At 45.0% G+C, this 18,272-nt stretch overlaps 1 protein-coding gene across 1 annotated transcript in view; it reads left to right on the top strand.

Moving 5' to 3' along the window:
- Cog7 (conserved oligomeric Golgi complex subunit 7) overlaps positions 1-18,272 on the top strand; it is a 146,632-nt gene that overhangs the window by 71,037 nt on the left and 57,323 nt on the right. Inside the window, exon 11 of the mRNA XM_080272423.1 lies at positions 6,364-6,532. Within this exon, the coding sequence (XP_080128549.1) occupies positions 6,364-6,532 (169 nt within the window). The remainder of the gene's footprint in view (positions 1-6,363; positions 6,533-18,272) is intronic.

Below are 18,272 nucleotides of genomic sequence, written 5' to 3'. Positions count from 1 at the left end.
CGAGGCTGGAGGTAGCAAGGATAAAACACAGTAATCCCTCATTTATCTGTCATAATTCTGCCAAGCCCAAGCTGGAGAATGCATTTTTTCATATAATATCATACTATCCCCTCCTCCAACCCCTCTGCAGGGGTTGTAACCCCAGTAAAACCCTATACATGTCTTCTATAATGTTGGTGGCGTTTATGTTCCGGACAAACAGTTTCCTGATAGCCGCCTTTAAAGTAAACTCTGGATCCATTTATACATTAGAAAATCCATTGAATGCAACCTCGGGGATAAGAGCCTGAATAGGGAGGCTGCAAGAGATCGAGCAGCATGGAGAGCTGCCATTAGGTGACCAAGGCCAACTCATGCAAGCATGCTGGAGCCTTTAAAACTGAAAACAAAAATTATTCATGTATACAGTTTGTGGAACCAACATTTGCATTCATCATTGTAATAATGCATTTATGTTTTAACCTCTTCAGTGTGATGGCCTTTCTTAGAACAGCTGCAGGCATGGGGAGACTGAAGGGTGTAAGTAATAGTGAAATTTATGGGTGTCATGGAATGACAGAAAGAGCTATAAGAGTGAGATATGAATTGTTGAGTGGATAAAGAGGAATACATTGAATGATATAGACATGTACAAAGAATGCATATAGTTTGGGTGCCAAAGAAAGTTTGTGAAAATTCAGTTGAGGACTGTGTTGGTGATGGCAGACTTTCTGTGATATGGAGGAAAAGAGTGAAACAATATATTGGTGAAGGAGAAGGACCAAAGTAGGGGAGGAATTAGAATCAGTGAATTGGAATGAAATGGATCTCGACAGCCTGTGGAATACATGCAGGGATTGCTTAGTTTGGAATGCTGAAGCAGTGTGTGGTGTGGCAAGAGTAACAACAAAGAAGAAAGTTACGGCATGGTGGGATGAAGAGGATACGAGAGCTGTGGAGGAAAAGAGGAAGAAGTGACTAGATTGGTTACAGGACAGGGTTCAGTGGAAATAAGAACTGAACATATTGAGAGCAAGAAGCACGTAAAGAGACTAGTGGAGAGGAAAAAGGAGGAGGTAAATGATGATCTAGGAAGAAAAATGAATGCAAGTTACTCCGAAAATAGGAAGTTATTCTGGAAAGAGATGTGGAAATGTAGAAGTGACAGTGGAAATAAATGTGAAAGTGTGAAATATGTAAGTGGTAGATTATTAACCCATGGGCATGAAGTAAGGATCAGATGGAAAGAATATTTTGCAAGTGTGATGAATGGGAATAGAGAGAGCAGAGCGACTGCAAACGTGATTGGTTTTGGGGGTGTGCAGAGAAGGAATGCAGTACCAGGAAACGTGACACTCTCGTTGGTGAAGAATGCTGTGAAGCAGCTGAAAAATGGGAAAACAGCTGGGGTTGACGAGGTGTATGCAGAGATGATTAAGGCTAGTGGAGAGAGCAGAATGAAGTGCCTGTTGGAGATATGTAAAAAGGCATGGATGAGTGAAACTGTGCCAGCAGAGTGGAAAAAGGCTGTGATTGTACCCCTGTACAAAAATAAAGGTGAGCAAAGTGAGTGCAAGAATTAGGATAAATTTGAGTGTGGTAGGGAAGATATATAGAAGAATTATTATAGAGAGTGTAAGAGAGATATCAAAAGTCCTATTGAGTGATGAACAGGTTGGCTTTAGGAGTGGTAGAGGATGTGTGGATCAGAAATTTTGCAGTAAGACAGATAGTGGAGAAGGCTTGTGAGAAGAGCCATAAGGTGTTTATGGCATTCATGGATCTTGATAAAGCATACGACAATGTAGACAGAGAAGGATTGTCGAAGGTTTTATGTATGTATGGTGTAGATGGTAAGCTGCTAGGTGCTGTCAAGAGTTTTTATTATGGTGGTGAAGCATGTGTAAGGGTAATTGGGCATCTAATTGAGTAGTTCTGTGTGCCACTACCGGCTGCGGGTGTGCATAAAACACCTCTACCCTTTACGTTTTTGTCTCACTCTGTCTGAAGATGTAATATACGAAAGTACTCACTGTCGCTCCTTTCATTTCTCCTGTGGTTAGTTTGCATATATGTATATACAGTAGAATCTCGCCAATAACAACTTCGACAATAACGTTTTCGGCAATAACGGTAAGTTAGAATGGATATGCAGTTTCTATAATAACGTTTGGTTTCTCTTGAATAACGGTTATTTCACAAATGCCAGGTTGTTATACTACAAATATGCCCATAACAAGATGAGGAATGAAACAGACAAACAAGAAGAGGTGAAGGAAATTTCAGAAAATGTGAGCAGTAGCGAGGAGGAGATGAAGGATCCTCCCCTCACCACCTCCCCTGACTCGCCCGCCCTGTCTCCTCCACCTCCACTGCCCCACCTGACTCACCAGCCACCTCCCCCTCCACCTCCACAGCCCCATCTGCTCCACCTGGCATACCTGCATCCCCAACCTTAATTACTGTTGGTGTATTCTGGAAGAAATATAACATTCGACAGGCCGTAAATATCTTCGTCAAAGCCTGGAATAAGACACTGGCAACCTTTAAACAAGTGTGGTCGGCACTCCTGCCACAACTCAAGTCTGCTGAGACAGAGAGAAAGCAGCCATCAGAATGAATTACTAATGACTGGACTTGTAAATCAAATTTCAGGAAAATGCCAGAAACAGTATCATGACTGAGTGAATGCCCGCCATCAGTCACTCATCACTCGCTTTCTTTCACAACGTCGGCCAGCTGAGGAAGAACAACAGAGAGGGGTTGATTAGATGATGACATTGATGACATTGGACTTTCCTGAAGATTTTGTCTTTGTGGGGTTTGATGAAGTGCTGACAGAAGTAGGTGACCCTGGCACGAAAGGCAGGAGTGGGGACGAAGCCAGTGAGGGGTCCGGGGGTACGCTGCAGTAGCCTTCATGCACAAGCCTCGAAACAGTCATCACACCAAACACCTTTTTAACTCATTTAAGGTGAGTTTTATATTACTCATGACATTTTAACAACAAATCTAATTATTTCAGCTAAAAAAAAGTAGTGATAGGAGGGTCCAAAGGCAAAAAATGGGTAAAAGTCGTGGGGTGGCAGCACCAATAAACACTTTATACATGTATTTTAATGTCATGCAAATAACGGTTCGCTAATAACGGCATTTTTCTGGCACCAAATAGACGTTATTGGCGAGATCCTACTGCATATATATATATATATATATATATATACAGTATATGGATGAGGTGATGAGAGAAGTAAAAGCATAAGTAAATGAGAGAGGGATGGCGTTGGTTATGAGTGGTGATGGATGGGATATCTCAAATCTGTTGTATTCTAATGGTGCAGTACTACAGTACTTGCAAATACCGGACAAGAGCTTGGTAGACAAGTACAGAGTTTTGCTAATGTTTGTGAGCATTGTGTTTTGAGAGTAAATATAGAAAAGAGTAAGGTGGTGGTTATTGAGAGAGAAGGTGAATCCCAGTGTGATATTGCAGTGATTGGAGAGAGACTGGAATTGGTGAGAGTTCAAATACCTGGGTACAGTGATAGAAACGAGAGGAAATGTGCAAAGAAGTGGAAAGTAGAGTGATACAAGGAAGGAAAGTAGCTGGAGCTATGATGGCCTTGATAAGAAGCAGAAGCTTGAGTGTTGCAGCTGCACAAGGCTTACATGGAGTGTTAGTGTCAATTTTAACATATGGTTGTGAGACTATGGTGTGGCATGAAAAAGAAAAGTCAGGAGTAAGAGCAGTGGAGCAGTGGAAATGGGACTGCTGAGGAATGTATGTGGAGTACAAAGAGTGGATAGGATACGAAATAATGTGATTCGTGAGAGATATGGAGTGAGGATGTCTGTGGACACCAGTTTGAAGAGAGTGTACTGAGTTGGTATGGTCATGTGGAAAGAATGGATAACATTATGGTGGTGATATCTGAGTGAATTTGAAGGAGGAAGGAGGTGAGGTTGGCCAAGGAGAAGGTGGAAGGATCTGGTGGATGAGTGTGTGAGGGAGAGAGGTATGGAAGTCGGTGAGGCTAAGGGACTGACAATATCAAGCTGGCTGGATGAATGTTGTGAGAAGAAGTGCTTGATCAGGGATTTGGTACCCCTTTTTAATGTGACAGTATCCTGATTGACTATCGGATACATTTATGTGAGGCTACAGAATGTGGTGAATGTTTTTGGCATATCAGATAGAGCCAGGATTCCGTGGGCTCGTATGATGAGTGAATGGAAGCGTGGCCCATTGGATTGGGCAAACTTGGGCTGCTTGGACGTGCTACTCCTGAGTCCATCCTAGGGTGGGAAAGGAGGTCTGGATGATGATGAAGAGAAGGAAGTGGAAGAAGAGTGATTGAGAGAGTTAGAGAGGTGCGTGAAGATAAGTTTGCCTGGAGGCATTTCTGTCACACGTGTCCCTTCCCAACAGAGAGTAAAGTGTCAGAGATGATGATGGTGACATACTGTTTGCTGTGTGTTTTCCTCATTTAGATACTTATTCAATTTAGGATAGACTTTTTGAACTGGAGTATTTAGATATAGTTGTCATTACCTGTTTTATATGAAAGGCCTTTCCTAGAATGAATAATGGAATCTCCTAAATCATGGCTTTATGATACTGAGCTGGCTTTATGGTATTGAGCACATGCTGCAGTTTGAAAATTCCACGATTTAGAAATAACTAATCATATGGGGAAAGTTACTTATGGGTTTGTCCACTCGGAAAAGTTGCTCCCCCTCCCCTTTCCCCCAAATCTACATCAGATTGGTAACCTGTGAACTCTGACAACCTGGAAAAGAAATTAGTAAAGCTTATTTATAAAATAGGAATGAACAATTCTGTAAAATTCTTACCTGACTCTGATGACACTGCTTGAATGGATGGGGGAGGGGGGGTGGATTCTGAGACTTAAGGCAGACTACAGCCTCTCAGTACGAGGCAAGTGTGCTGCTGCCTCATGCTGCCACCTCTGTGCAGCTGCCTCCTCATCAGCCTCCCCCAGGAACCCCTCAGAGTCCAGAGTGGAGACAATGGAAGCGGTGTCGTCACCCTCAGCTGCCTCCATGTCATTGTAAGCTTTGGCTGCATGTGTATTGGTGGGCAGCTTAGGCTTTCTTCTCACTGGCATCAGTCCTTCTTATTACATCTAACTCGTACATGTAAGTTAACATCGACTTCTTCTTCTTCCCCCATCTTGATGATGTAGGCTTAGGAGGGTTATGATCGGCCATGGTAACACTGAACAGGTGGAGGAAGCACGGGGAGAAGAAAAAATCCTTTCGTAAACCACACTAGAACCACACACTAACAGTGGAGAGGAGACAATGCACTGAGTTGGGCACTGGGGTGTCAAGCATGCACATCCTTCATGCTTGCCATGGGAGGAAAGTACTGTGATTTAGTAAGTGCAATGCTTGGGTATGGTTGGTTTAGTTATTTCCATGCTTGACTGCAATTGGTTTATGCCCTGCTAGGACGTGAGGTAATGGTGACACATATTACATGAGGCATTGGAAAAGTGTCACCTTTGAGGCTACATACACAAATTTCGTTTAATTTCCGTGATTTACTATTGTTGCAAACTGTTGTATGATGTTGCCGCACTTTGTGAATCCGCTCTTTAGGATCACGCTATTTACGAGATTCCACTGTATCTGGAATAACTTAAATTGTATATCACTGGGTTCAAGGGGTTAATCAATCTGCAGAGTAGACTCATATAATTACGCTCTTAATCCATTGACTGCTAGATGTTAGCCTGAACAGTAATCCTAGGTGTATCAGCAGCAGAGCAAGAGTTACATGAGACAGTACTGTATGAAGCCTGCGACTGCTAGGATTTTTCCCAAAACAGATTCTGGTGTTGACCTGAACAGAATATGAAAGTGCACCAACCACAGCAAAAAAATTAAGCTCATCCATTTGTTTGTTATCCTCCGCTGATCAGTGGTTGGAACTTTCCAACCAAGGTGGCAGCACTGGCCACATACGTAGGTAAGTTTACAGGCGTGCTGAGTCCAACAGCCTACTGTGTTGGGAAGCATCCATCCAGGTCACAAACTCTCTCCCAAGCTGAACAAAATCATCTGGTACAGGGCTGTAGTAGCAAGAATATAATTTATAGTATGCCATTGGAGTGAGGTGGTTGGCCCATTCAGTCTGATGACATATTTTTTGCCTTATTCTTGCAATCTTCAGATGGCTTAATTCACTTGAGGATACAATATTTGAATGGAAGGGGTTGGATGCAGCCATCAATAAGTTCTTTTGTTCTATGGGGCTCTGTAGGACTGAATTAAATCATCAGGTAGCAAGAGGAATAATATATAAATGATGTTCTTAAAGTGAAGTGGGTAGCTGATCCATTTGTTTGTTTTCTTCAGTTAACTAGTGGGTGGAGTTTCCCAAGCACAGTGGCAGCACTGACCACATACATAGAGCAGTGTGGAGGGAGGCTTGGCCAGGCAGCTCGACATGTGGAGAAGCAGAAGGCTGCCATTACTGATGACTGGACTGTTTTCACCACCTGCCTTAACCTCATACAAGCAGCTGGTGAGGAAATCGAGTGGAGAAAAAATAAAATATACTGTAGTGTACAGTCACGATTAAAATTTTTAGCAAACTTCTCTGGGAGGTATTACATGAAGTATTTTTAAGTTATAACAGAATGAAACATGCAGCAGATGAATATGTGATGGAAGGGTAGCCTACTCTGATGATCAAAGAAGAATGAAAAAAATATAGAACGTAATGCTTGCAGGGGATTGTCAGTGAGCTTTTCTCATGATTGTACTGTTGTGGACAACTTTTATTTAAAGAATTAAAGAAACTGGGGCACTGAGTGGTAGGTGGGGGCACTCACGATCCACTCAGTGTAGTTCTGCTTTTGGATGCCAGTCTTTTCCTCTTTTCCTTCCTTCTTTCCTTCCTTCCTTGTCTGTCTTTCCTTCATTCATTCCTCTTCCTTCTATCTGTAGGTGACTCCACACTGAGTGACAAGCTGAATGGTTTCCTGTGCACCAGGAAACCATTTACTACGCTGGATGGTAACCATAGTTGGAAGGGATTTATTGCTCATGAAATGACATTCAGGGATGAGTGAGGCTGGTCACTCTCACCTTAAATGCCAGGATCAACTTGCCTAGTCCCAGGCTTCTATGCTCTTCATGGGGCAGCACAGAATTAGATGATGATGATGATCATGATCATGATGATGAAACTTATACATTATGATACGGTATTCTGAAAACTTTGTTGGATTCTGAAGATTGCATTTCTGATCCATCCATCATCCAATTCTACATTGTCCCATGAGGAGTGTAGGAGCCCGGGGCTAGGCAGTTGGTCCATGAACTTGCATTGTGTGAGGGTGCACTGTAATTCACAGTGCAAAAGATTAAGTGCAGCGCAACACTGGACTACTGTACATGCTTCAGGTGCCCCGTCATCACTGTCAGAGCTATAGAGGATGCGGGTTAATCTTCATGACGGTCACGGACGTGTCGTAAGTACCATGTACACTGCTAAATACTTTCCATACATCTAATTTCTCATTCTCTGGTTCCTTTTCATTTATTTTATGATTTCTGACCCTTCTTTGTGTGAGTAGGGTCGTAAATAGGTGCTGTGCATGTCCTGTAGGGAGCTATTTAGGTGGCTTTCAAAGTTAGGTTGGGCTGGGGTCTAAGTACCCATCCAGGGATATTTTTCCCAAGTCCCAGACATGCCTTTGGCTCTGTTATGTCGGATCTTGGAGGATTACTGTATTTACATACTGTATATATATACAGTAATCCCTCCAATATCCGACGTAATAGAGCCATAGGCAGGTCCGGATAGTGGTCCTGTCCGGATATTGGGCCCCAGCTTATGGACTTGTACTTATGGACCCTAACTCAGAGAAACACCTAAACAACTCCCTCTGGACATGCATAGCACCTATTTAAGACCCAAATCACACCAATAAGGCACATAAAAGACTGAAATAAATGCAAAAGAAGCATAAAATGAGGATTTTGAGATAGGTTCATACAATATTAAACATTCTGGGTACTTACAAGTGCCTGGCTCCTGGACTGGTACTTACGGACCCTAACCTAGCCTAACTCAGAAAAACACCTTCCTACTGCACATGCATAGCTCCTAACACCCTATTCACACCAATAAAGGGCATTAAAGAGTGAAATGAGGTGTTTGAGGTATGTATAGTATGGAAAAAAGTACAGTATGAAACATTCTGCCTACTTACAGCAAGTCCATGGCCATCTCGATGAATAACCGCCTCCTCTCGGACTCTGACAGTAAGAAGGATTTCCTGAAGCACTTGCAGTACACTGTTCATGAAGTCTTGCACTGAACTTTGTCAGTCGCACTCATAAGTCCGTTCTCTTCACAGTGCGCACTCTTGTCTAACTTATGCTCCATTGTAACTTACTAAGTGTTGCACTCTGCACTTTAACTTTTCCCACTCTTCTAACCATTTTCTAAAGCAAAAACAAACAAGTCTATTTACGTTAAATTTTGTTCCAAAATTATATTCTCACTCACAACTGTAAATCCTTAACAGAACACACTGTTTTTTTCACTGCACAACACTGTAAATTCCCGTGTGGTCCAGTGGAGAAGTTCTTGCTGTTTAATCACTGTCAGAGTCCGAGAGTATCACTGGCAGGTGACCTAGGGGTGCGTTGCTGGGTCGTGGTGATGGTGTACCCGCTGCAGACGACTCTGAAGACAGACGCAAACGCACGTCGAGCGGTGACTCCACCGTGGCTGATGTGCTGGGCTGTGGCTCGGAGCATGAGGGCCTGCCTTGGGGAGGCAACGGAGTGGAGCCAGGGCTGGGCACAGCGGGTGTCATGGGCCTGAAAAAACTGTCAATGGTTGATTGACGCAAGGACCAACGATTCTGACGATTGATGATGCGCTGCCCGAAAGCACGCACTTCCTCCACAAGTCCCAAGGGCCCCATCTCCCTGTCGCAATCCAGGTGTTCCAGGTAGTCGAGAACGAACTCTAGGTGTTCCCGGAGTGGAGTGCGCTCAGCTTGGGGATGGCTGGAGTAGTGTCATGCTGAGAGGAGTCTGCATCATCGTTGCCATCCTCGTCGGAATCTTCAAGCTGGGTACTGACACCTGCAACTGAAGATGCGATCTCGATATCAGACAATGTCTGATACCCAGGATCGCCCTCGTTGTCATCCAGCCACTCACGCACATTGTCCACATCAACATCGTCGCCATTCATACGTAGCCGTGCATGGAAGTCATCCACGTCAAAACCTAGAAAATCGTACTCCACATCCGTTACGAGAAGCAGACGAGACCAACCATTTTCTAGAGTCTTGACAGGGACTTCCTTCCATGCACTGGCCCAGTTGTGGATTGCAGACTTGATGTTGTAGCGGCGAAGGTTTTCCAAGGTCCACTGGCCTCGTGTGTCCCGTCCCTCCCTGCGCTTGTCCTCGTCCTTGAGAACAACCATCACCTCGTCCAGGAACTTCTGTTGGTATAGGCACTTTGTTGCCTCGATTACTCCTTGGTCCATTGGTTGGATGAGAGCAGTCGTATTAGGTGGCAGAAACATGCACCTAATCCGGCCATTCTCAGCCACCAAGTCCTTGTCGCACGGGTGAGCAGGTGCATTGTCAAGGAGAAGGAGGGCCTTTACCTGGTCGCGCGGGATTCCCAGTGTCTTCGTCTGGTAATGTATGACCTCCTTGACGAAGTGGCGGTGGAACCAGTCTTTGAAGATCTGGGCTGTAAACCATGCCTTCAAAGTATGGTACCAGATGACAGGAAGGACATCCATCACCCCACGAAGACACCGAGGCTGCTTTGCACGGCCAGCAATAACGGCCTTGAGCTGGTGCATGCCATTTGCATTGGCACAACACAAAGCAGATATCCATTGCTTGGAGAGCTTGTGGCCACGTACACGCTTCTCCGTCTCCTCGGCTAGAGTGTTCATTGGCAAAGAGCGATAGAATAAACCAGTTTCGTCAGCATTGTAGACTTGACCAAGAGTGAGGCGCTCTCTGTCGATCAAGCCCTTCACCTTGTGCCAAAACTCGTCAACTCCATCCTCGTTAGCGTCCAAAGCTTCGCCATGAGCTTGACGGTTGGTAAGGCCATGCCGTAACTTGAATGCGAAGAGCCAACCCTCAGATGCCTTGAAGTCTAGGGCGTCGTGAAGCCTGGCGAACTTCTCAGCAGCGGCCTTCAGCTCCGTACCACGTACCATCACACCAGCAGCACGTTGCTGTCGATACCAAATCAACATGGAGCGGTCGATTTCAGCAAACTTGGGAGTAAACATCACCTTCCTCTCCACGTTGCGTTTGCTTCTCGACGAGAAGTCAGCCGTGTACTGCATGAGTTTGTCTCGGGATCTCTTGATATCGAACAAAGTAGATCGGGCCAGGTTGAACTCGCGGAGGATGCGGGAAGAAGACCACCCTGCATCTACTTTCTCCAATATCTTCCATTTCTTCTCCAGAGTCAACACCACTCTCTTCCTCTTCTCAGGCGGCAGGGCCATCATCACACACACTAATAAGAGGCACGAGAGCAGCAGGAGTGCCTGCAGCAGGTAAGGAACCACCACAAAAGCGAGCACGTGGGCAGCCATGACGACGAGCGTGCACTCACGACGAGAGACAGGTGGAAAGTGGGGAGGATGCAGGGGCGCTTTATCAGACGTCGGAGGAATGACGCGCCACAACAAAGCTGTCCCACACCGCGTGCGCCAAGTTCAAATTATGGGCGGGGAAAATTCATTCCCCCCCACCCCACCCCACCCCCGAATTTTTTGCGGTTTTCGGACGATTTTGGGAATATTGGATCCCAGGACGATTATGTCCGGTTAGTGGGGATGTTCGGATATTGGGCGTTCGGATATTAGAGGGATTACTTATATATATATATATATATACAGTGGAACCTTGGACCTCGAATGTCTCACATGTCAAACAAATTGGACCTCAACCAAAAAATTCAAGAAATTTTTGCTCCAGAGGTCGACTAAAATATCGGACCTCGACCAACCCGAATGTAGCCGAACGAAGGGAAGCTGGCCGACGGAGGACCCGAGCGACAAGCCGAGCGACAGTCACGCGTCCACCTTTGTTGTTCATCAACGTGGTCGTCCTGCTGTGCTTCACATTTTTCTTGATTCAGTGCAGTATTAGCCCCTAATAATGGCTCCAAAGAAAGCAAGTTTATCCAGTACCGCTACTGGCAGTGAAAAGAGGAAAGTAATGTGGAAAACAATAGATTTTAAGAAAGAATTAATCGCAAAGTATGAAGAGGGTGTTCGAGTGTCTGACCTGGCCAGAGAGTATGGCATAGCCAAATCGACCATTAGTACCATACTGAAAAACAAAGATGCTATTAAAGCAACCGATGTTGCCAAAGGATCGTTTTTAGTTTCTAAGCAAAGACCACAAATAATTGAAGAAGTGGAAAAATTATTGCTTATCTTCATCAATGAGAAACAGTTAGCAGGAGACAGTGTTAGTGAGGATATAATTTGTGAAAAGGCAAGAGAAATATACAGTCACCTCGTAAAGGAAAGCCCTGGTACCAGTGCTGAAACTTTCGATTTTAAAGCAAGCAGAGGGTGGTTTGAAAAGTTCAAAAGGAGAAGTGGCTTACACAGTGTGGTTCGTCATGGGGAGGCGTCGAGTGCGACCAAAAAGTGGCCGAGAAATTTAAGGTCGAGTTTATCAGTTATGTCAAGGCTGAGGGTTATGTTCCACAACAAGTGTTCAATTGCGATGAAACGGGGTTATTTTGGAAAAAAATGCCCAAAAGGATCTACATTACTCGTGAAGAAAAAACTGCCAGGACACAAGCCAATGAAGGATAGATTCACACTCTTGCTTTGTGGCAATGCAAGCGATGATTTTAAGGTCAAACCACTGCTTGTGTATCATTCAGAGAATCCGAGGGCTTTCAAAGCAAACAATGTTATGAAGAGTAAATTGGCTGTTATGTGGAGGTCTAATCCCAAGGCTTGGCTGACCAGGCAATATTTTACTGACTGGATTGTCGAAGTGTTTGCACCCAGTGTTAAAAAATATTTGCAAGAAAAAAATTTGCCTTTGAAATGCCTTCTTGTGATGGACGATGCTCCTGCTCACCATCCAGGTTTGGAGGATGACTTAGGTGCAGAATTTGATTTCATCAAAGTAAAGTTCCTGTCCCCTAACACAACACCTTTAATCCAACCCATGGACCAGCAAGTGATTTCAGACTTCAAGAAGCTGTATACAAAATTCCTGTTTCAAAGGTGTTTTGAAGTGACCAATGACATGGAACTGACCCTCAGAGACTTCTGGAAACAAATCTGACATTGCATCCTCTTCATCCTCAACAGGAACAGGCTGAGACGATGTAGCTGGTTCCTCACTTTCACTAACTTGAGCCCACTATATGTAACTTGTTATGGGTGTCTGTCTTCTTCTGTTTATTTCTTGCCTGTGCCTGTCTGTGTAGAAACGGAAGACTTTGTTGATACCAACGAGAACCTCCTCCATTCTTAGGTTGCTGACTTCCTGTTCCTTCACCTCTTCCTTGAGCTTATCCACAGCAGCAAGGATCTTGCTTATTCATGACATACACAGTTCTGTCCTCCCCTCCATCACACTAGGCTGCTCAGCTTGACTCTGCCTGGCGTCGGGCTCTGTGTCAGCCTCGTCTATCCGTTGCAAGACTTCCTCGGGAGGCTATTCCTCAGTAGCAGCGTGCACTTCTCGTATGTCCACCAATGTAACGTCCTTGAAACCTGGTACAGCTTGTGCTGCTGTCAGTGTTGCTGCCTCACCCTCGGCCGGTGGTTGAATGGCCGTCTCGTGGGTCATGCATAAGTGAGGCATGAGCAGTTGCCACGCATTGTTCACCATTGCAGGTGTAATCTGGTGCCATGCTTGTAGGAGAAAGTCAACTGCGTCCTTCACTGTGAAACAACGCCAAAATGCCTCAACAGTCATGTCACCTCTGGGATACAGGTGCTGGCAGAGATGGTATGGGAGCAGGTGCCTCATCAAGGTCTTCATCGTGATCTTCTTGTAGGGCATGAAGCTCCTCTTGTGTGTCAGTCTTCCTGTGTAGGTAGTCATACACTTGCTTATGGTGGAAGTGCTTCACAGTGGCAATCAGTTCTTGATCCAGTGGCTGCAATAGTGACGTCATCTTGGGTGGCAGAAACACAACACGACAATCTTTGTGCAGATCTTATAGGTATGGAGGGTGACTTGGTGCATTGTCCAGCACAAGGAGCATCTTAAATGGAATGTCAAGTTCCCAACACTTGACCCTGGTATCGGAGATGTGATGCTTCGTTCACCAGTCTGACATAATGGTCATGGTCATCCAACAATTTGCAGACTTGCACCAGTACACGCCACTTGTGTCCATGTTCATTAGGTTTTTGTAGCACCTTGGGTGTGAAACTGTGTGTACAACAACTGGCCTCATCCTGTGGCTTCCAGACAGGTTTACAGCGAACATTACCATCATCTTACACTTCTGGAGCTTGCAACCCGGGGCTTGTTTCTGTTTTTTAGTGATGTAAGTCGATTTGGCCATGGCCATATAGTATAACGACGTTTCGTCGACGTTGTAGGTCTGGTCCTTGGTGTACTGTCCTTCTTCAAGAAGCGCTGTAAAAATTACAGGGTACTCCCTCGCGTCCAGCTCGTCGGCTGAGGCATGTTCACCAGACAGTTTGATGTGACGGAGTTCCTTGCTTTTCAAAAAACGGTGCAGCCATCCTACTGGTGCCTTGAAAGGTTCGTCCACATTTACCTTGCGAGATGCTGCCTTGTAAAAGAGCTGGGCTTGGTTCCGAATAAATCTGCCATTCAGTGGTACACCTCCCTTCTCCATCCTCATAATATAGGTGGCAATATACCGTTCCATTAGTATCAATAGAAGTTGAGAGGCGGAAGAGAGAGTTATATGTAGAAAGAAAGAGAGAGGTGAAAAGATTAGTAAGAGAGAGTAAGAAGAGAGTGGATGAGGAATTTGGAAGGAATTTGAGTGTAAAGTGGAGGGACTGTAAGAAAATGTTCTGGAAAGAGGTGAAAAGAGTAAGACAGGGTGGAAGTGGAGTTAGCAGGGGAGTGAAAGATAAAAATGGTAGATTACTAGTATAGAAGGGAGAAAAAGTGAGCAGATGGAGAGAACACTATAAGGAATTGTTGAATGTGGAGGATGGAAGTAATGCGAGTATAAGTGGCTGGGGAATGGCTGGAAGAAGGAGGGAGGTGAGAAGACAGGAAGAAATCAGTAGGATAGAAGTTGTGGAAGCAATGAAGAAAGTTCTATCTATCTATCTATTGCCAGACGCCTCAATCCCGTTTGGGGTGGCCACAAACAAATCGCCTCCAAGTCGCCCTGTCCCCCGCCATTTCACTGCCCTGCTCCCAACTCACACCCCCCTCTCTCATATACCTCTCCACCCCATCCCTCCATCTCATCCTCGGCCTCCCCCTCCCTCTTCCCCCCTCCACCTCACTCACATACACTCTCTTCGTCAGTCTCTCACCCTCCATCCTCTCCACATGGCCAAACCACCTCAGTGTGTTCCTCATAACGCTTCCTATCACATCCACAACCACACCACAACGCTCCTTTATATCCTCATTCGTCAGCCTGTCTCTCCACGTGACTCCACAGGCTCCTCTTAAATAACTCATTTCCACTGCTCTCACTCTTGACTTGTGTCCTTCCAACAATGTCCAAGCTTCACTTCCGTACGTTAGAGTTGGTATCACAATACTGTCATGTAGTAACTTTTTTACTTCCATGCTCACTTGCCTGTTTCTTATCACTGCTTTCAAGGAACCAGCAACCTTTCTTCCCTGCTGTACCCTTTCAAGCACTTCACCCTCCAAACCTCCATCCTTACTCATCACACTACCCAAATACTTAAACGTACTCACATTTTCCAATTCCTCACCATCTAACCTCGCTGTACATTCACTAACTTCACCTCTCTCAAAGACCATCACTTTACTCTTCCCTACATTCACCTTTAGGTTCCGTTTCTTACACACTCTCTCAAACTCATCCACCAAGCCTTGCAGCTCCCCTTCGTCTTCACTCAACAACACAGTATCATCTGCAAACAACAGTACAGGTAGTTTCCACACACTATCCTCTCTCACCAGGGCCACTCCAACATCCACTACCCTACCTTGTACCTCTTTTATTACCCCATCCATGTACAGATTGAACAACCATGGAGACATGACACATCCCTGTTTCAAACCAACTTTCAAAGAGAAAAATTCACTTAGTTCACCATCCACACGCACTGCAGCCTTCGCACCATCGTACATACTTTTCACAGCATTCAACAACTTCCCATCTACTCCATATATTCTTAACACTTTCCACAATCCTTGTCTATCCACCCTGTCATATGCTTTCTCCAAATCCATGAAAGCCGCATACAACTTCTTTCCCTTCTCTAGAAACTTTTCCACTAAAGATCTAAGAATGAATATCTGATCTACACAACCTCTTCCCTTCCTAAAGCCTCCCTGTTCTTCTCCAACTAATTTCTCTGTTCTTTCTCTAACTCTGTCTATAAGTAACCTACCATACACTTTTCCTATTATACTAAGAAGACAAATGCCCCTATGATTACCACACACTTCTTTTTCCCCTTTTCCTTTGTACAAGGGAATAATTATACCTGACTTCCAATCCTCCGGGACTCTACCTTCCTCCCAGGCCAATCTGCACATCTTCCACATCCATTCTACTACTATCTCTCCCCCATGCTTCAGCATTTCACCACACACTCCATCAATTCCTGGGGCTTTCCCTGATTTAACTTTCTTCATTGCTTCCACAACTTCTATCCTACTGATTTCTTCCTGACTTCTCACCTCCCTCCTTCTCCCAGCCATTCCCCAGCCACTTATACTCGCATTACTTCCATCCTCTACGTTCAACAATTCCTTAAAGTGTTCTCTCCATCTGCTCACTTTTTCTCCCTTCTCCACTAGTAATCTACCATTTTTATCTTTCACTCCCCTGCTAACTTCACTTCCACCCTGTCTTACTCTTTTCACTTCTCTCCAGAACATTTTCTTACAGTCCCTCCACTTTACACTCAAATTCCTTCCAAATTCCTCATCCACTCTCTTCTTACTCTCTCTTACTAATCTTTTCACCTCTCTCTTCCTTTCCACATATAACTCTCTCTTCCGCCTCTCAACTTCTTCCACGCCCCTATTTCTCACCCATTCATTGTATGCTTTCTTCTTTTGTGCCACAGCCTTTTTCACCTCTTCAGTCCACCACGCTGTTCCTTGCACCCCCCTCCGCCTTCTCTTCCTTCCACACACCACATCACATGCTGCACATATTTCTTCTGTAAATATCTTGCACACACCTTCCACGTCTCCCATCTGCTCCAATACATATTTGCCCAATCGTTCCTCCACTTCTCTTTTATACTCTGCCTTTAAAGTTAAATCGGGGAAAGCCCCAGGAATTGATGGAGTATGTGGTGAAATGCTGAAGCATGGGGGAGAGATAGTAGTAGAATGGATGTGGAAGATGTGCAAATTGGCCTGGGAGGAAAGTAGAGTCCCGGAGGATTGGAAGTCAGGTATAATTATTCCCTTGTACAAAGGAAAAGGGGAAAAAGAAGTGTGTGGTAATCATAGGGGCATTTGTCTTCTTAGTATAATAGGAAAAGTATATGGTAGGATACTTATTGACAGAGTTAGAGAAAGAACAGAGAAATTAGTTGGAGAAGAACAGGGAGGCTTTAGGAAGGGAAGAGGTTGTGTAGATCAGATATTCATTCTCAGATCTTTAGTGGAAAAGTTTCTAGAGAAGGGAAAGAAGTTGTATGCGGCTTTCATGGATTTGGAGAAAGCATATGACAGGGTGGATAGACTAGGATTGTGGAAAGTGTTAAGAATATATGGAATAGATGGGAAATTGTTGAATGCTGTGAAGAGTATGTACGATGGTGCGAAGGCTGCAGTGCGTGTGGATGGTGAACTAAGTGAATTTTTCTCTTTGAAAGTTGGTTTGAAACAGGGATGTGTCATGTCTCCATGGTTGTTCAATCTGTACATGGATGGGGTAATAAAGGAGGTACAAGGTAGGGTAGTGGATGTTGGAGTGGCCCTGGTGAGAGAGGATAGTGTTTGGAAACTCCCTGTACTGTTGTTTGCAGATGATACCGTGTTGTTGAGTGAAGACGAAGGGGAGCTGCAAGGCTTGGTGGATGAGTTTGAGAGAGTGTGTAAGAAACGGAATCTAAAGGTGAATGTAGGGAAGAGTAAAGTGATGGTCTTTGAGAGAGGTGAAGTCAGTGAATGTACAGCGAGGCTGGATGGTGAGGAATTGGAAAATGTGAGTACGTTTAAGTACTTGGGTAGTGTGATGAGTAAGGATGGAGGTTTGGAGGGTGAAGTGCTTGAAAGGGTACAGCAGGGAAGAAAGGTTGCTGGTTCTTTGAAAGCAGTGATAAGAAACAGGGAAGTGAGCATGGGAGTGAAAAAGTTACTACATGACAGTATTGTGATACCAACTCTAACGTACGGAAGTGAAGCTTGGACGTTGTTGGAAGGACACAAGTCAAGAGTGAGAGCCGTGGAAATGAGTTATTTAAGAGGAGCCTGTGGAGTCACATGGAGAGACAGGCTGACGAATGAGGATATAAAGGAGCGTTGTGGTGTTGATGTGGATGTGATAGGAAGCGTTATGAGGAACACACTGAGGTGGTTTGGCCATGTGGAGAGGATGGAGGGTCAAAGACTGATGAAGAGAGTGTATGTGAGTGAGGTGGAGGGGGAAAGAGGGAGGGGGAGGCCGAGGATGAGATGGAGAGATGGGGTGGAGAGGTATATGAGAGAGGGGGGTGTGAGTTGGGAGCAGGGGAGTGAAATGGCGGGGGACAGGGCGACTTGGAGGCGATTTGTTTGTGGCCACCCCAAACGGGATTGAGGTGTCTGGCAATAGATAGATAGATAGATTAGTATCATCGCACGATTTCCCACCCGGGAACGGCCGTCAAACTTAGATGCATCATATTTCTTCACAAGTGCCCTGATGGCATCGCAGTTCTTCCAAACTGTCCTCACTGTTGATTCAGCCAGTCCCAGGGCTTTCCCGCTAACTGTGTTTGCTTGTCCCTCCTCCTTGAGCTTGATAATCTCCAACTTGATTGTGTGCGTGAGGAGTTTCTTAACTCTTGATGCTGGAGGCATGTTGCGGCGAACGTACAGTACAGCCCAGGATGGAGCAAGAAAAAAGCA

The sequence above is a fragment of the Coenobita brevimanus genome, chromosome 1 (assembly GCF_032717465.1).
Source record: "Coenobita brevimanus isolate Jiangsu-jjx chromosome 1, ASM3271746v2, whole genome shotgun sequence".
Taxonomy (NCBI): domain Eukaryota; kingdom Metazoa; phylum Arthropoda; class Malacostraca; order Decapoda; family Coenobitidae; genus Coenobita; species Coenobita brevimanus.
This window is presented reverse-complemented; position numbering and strand designations above follow the sequence as displayed.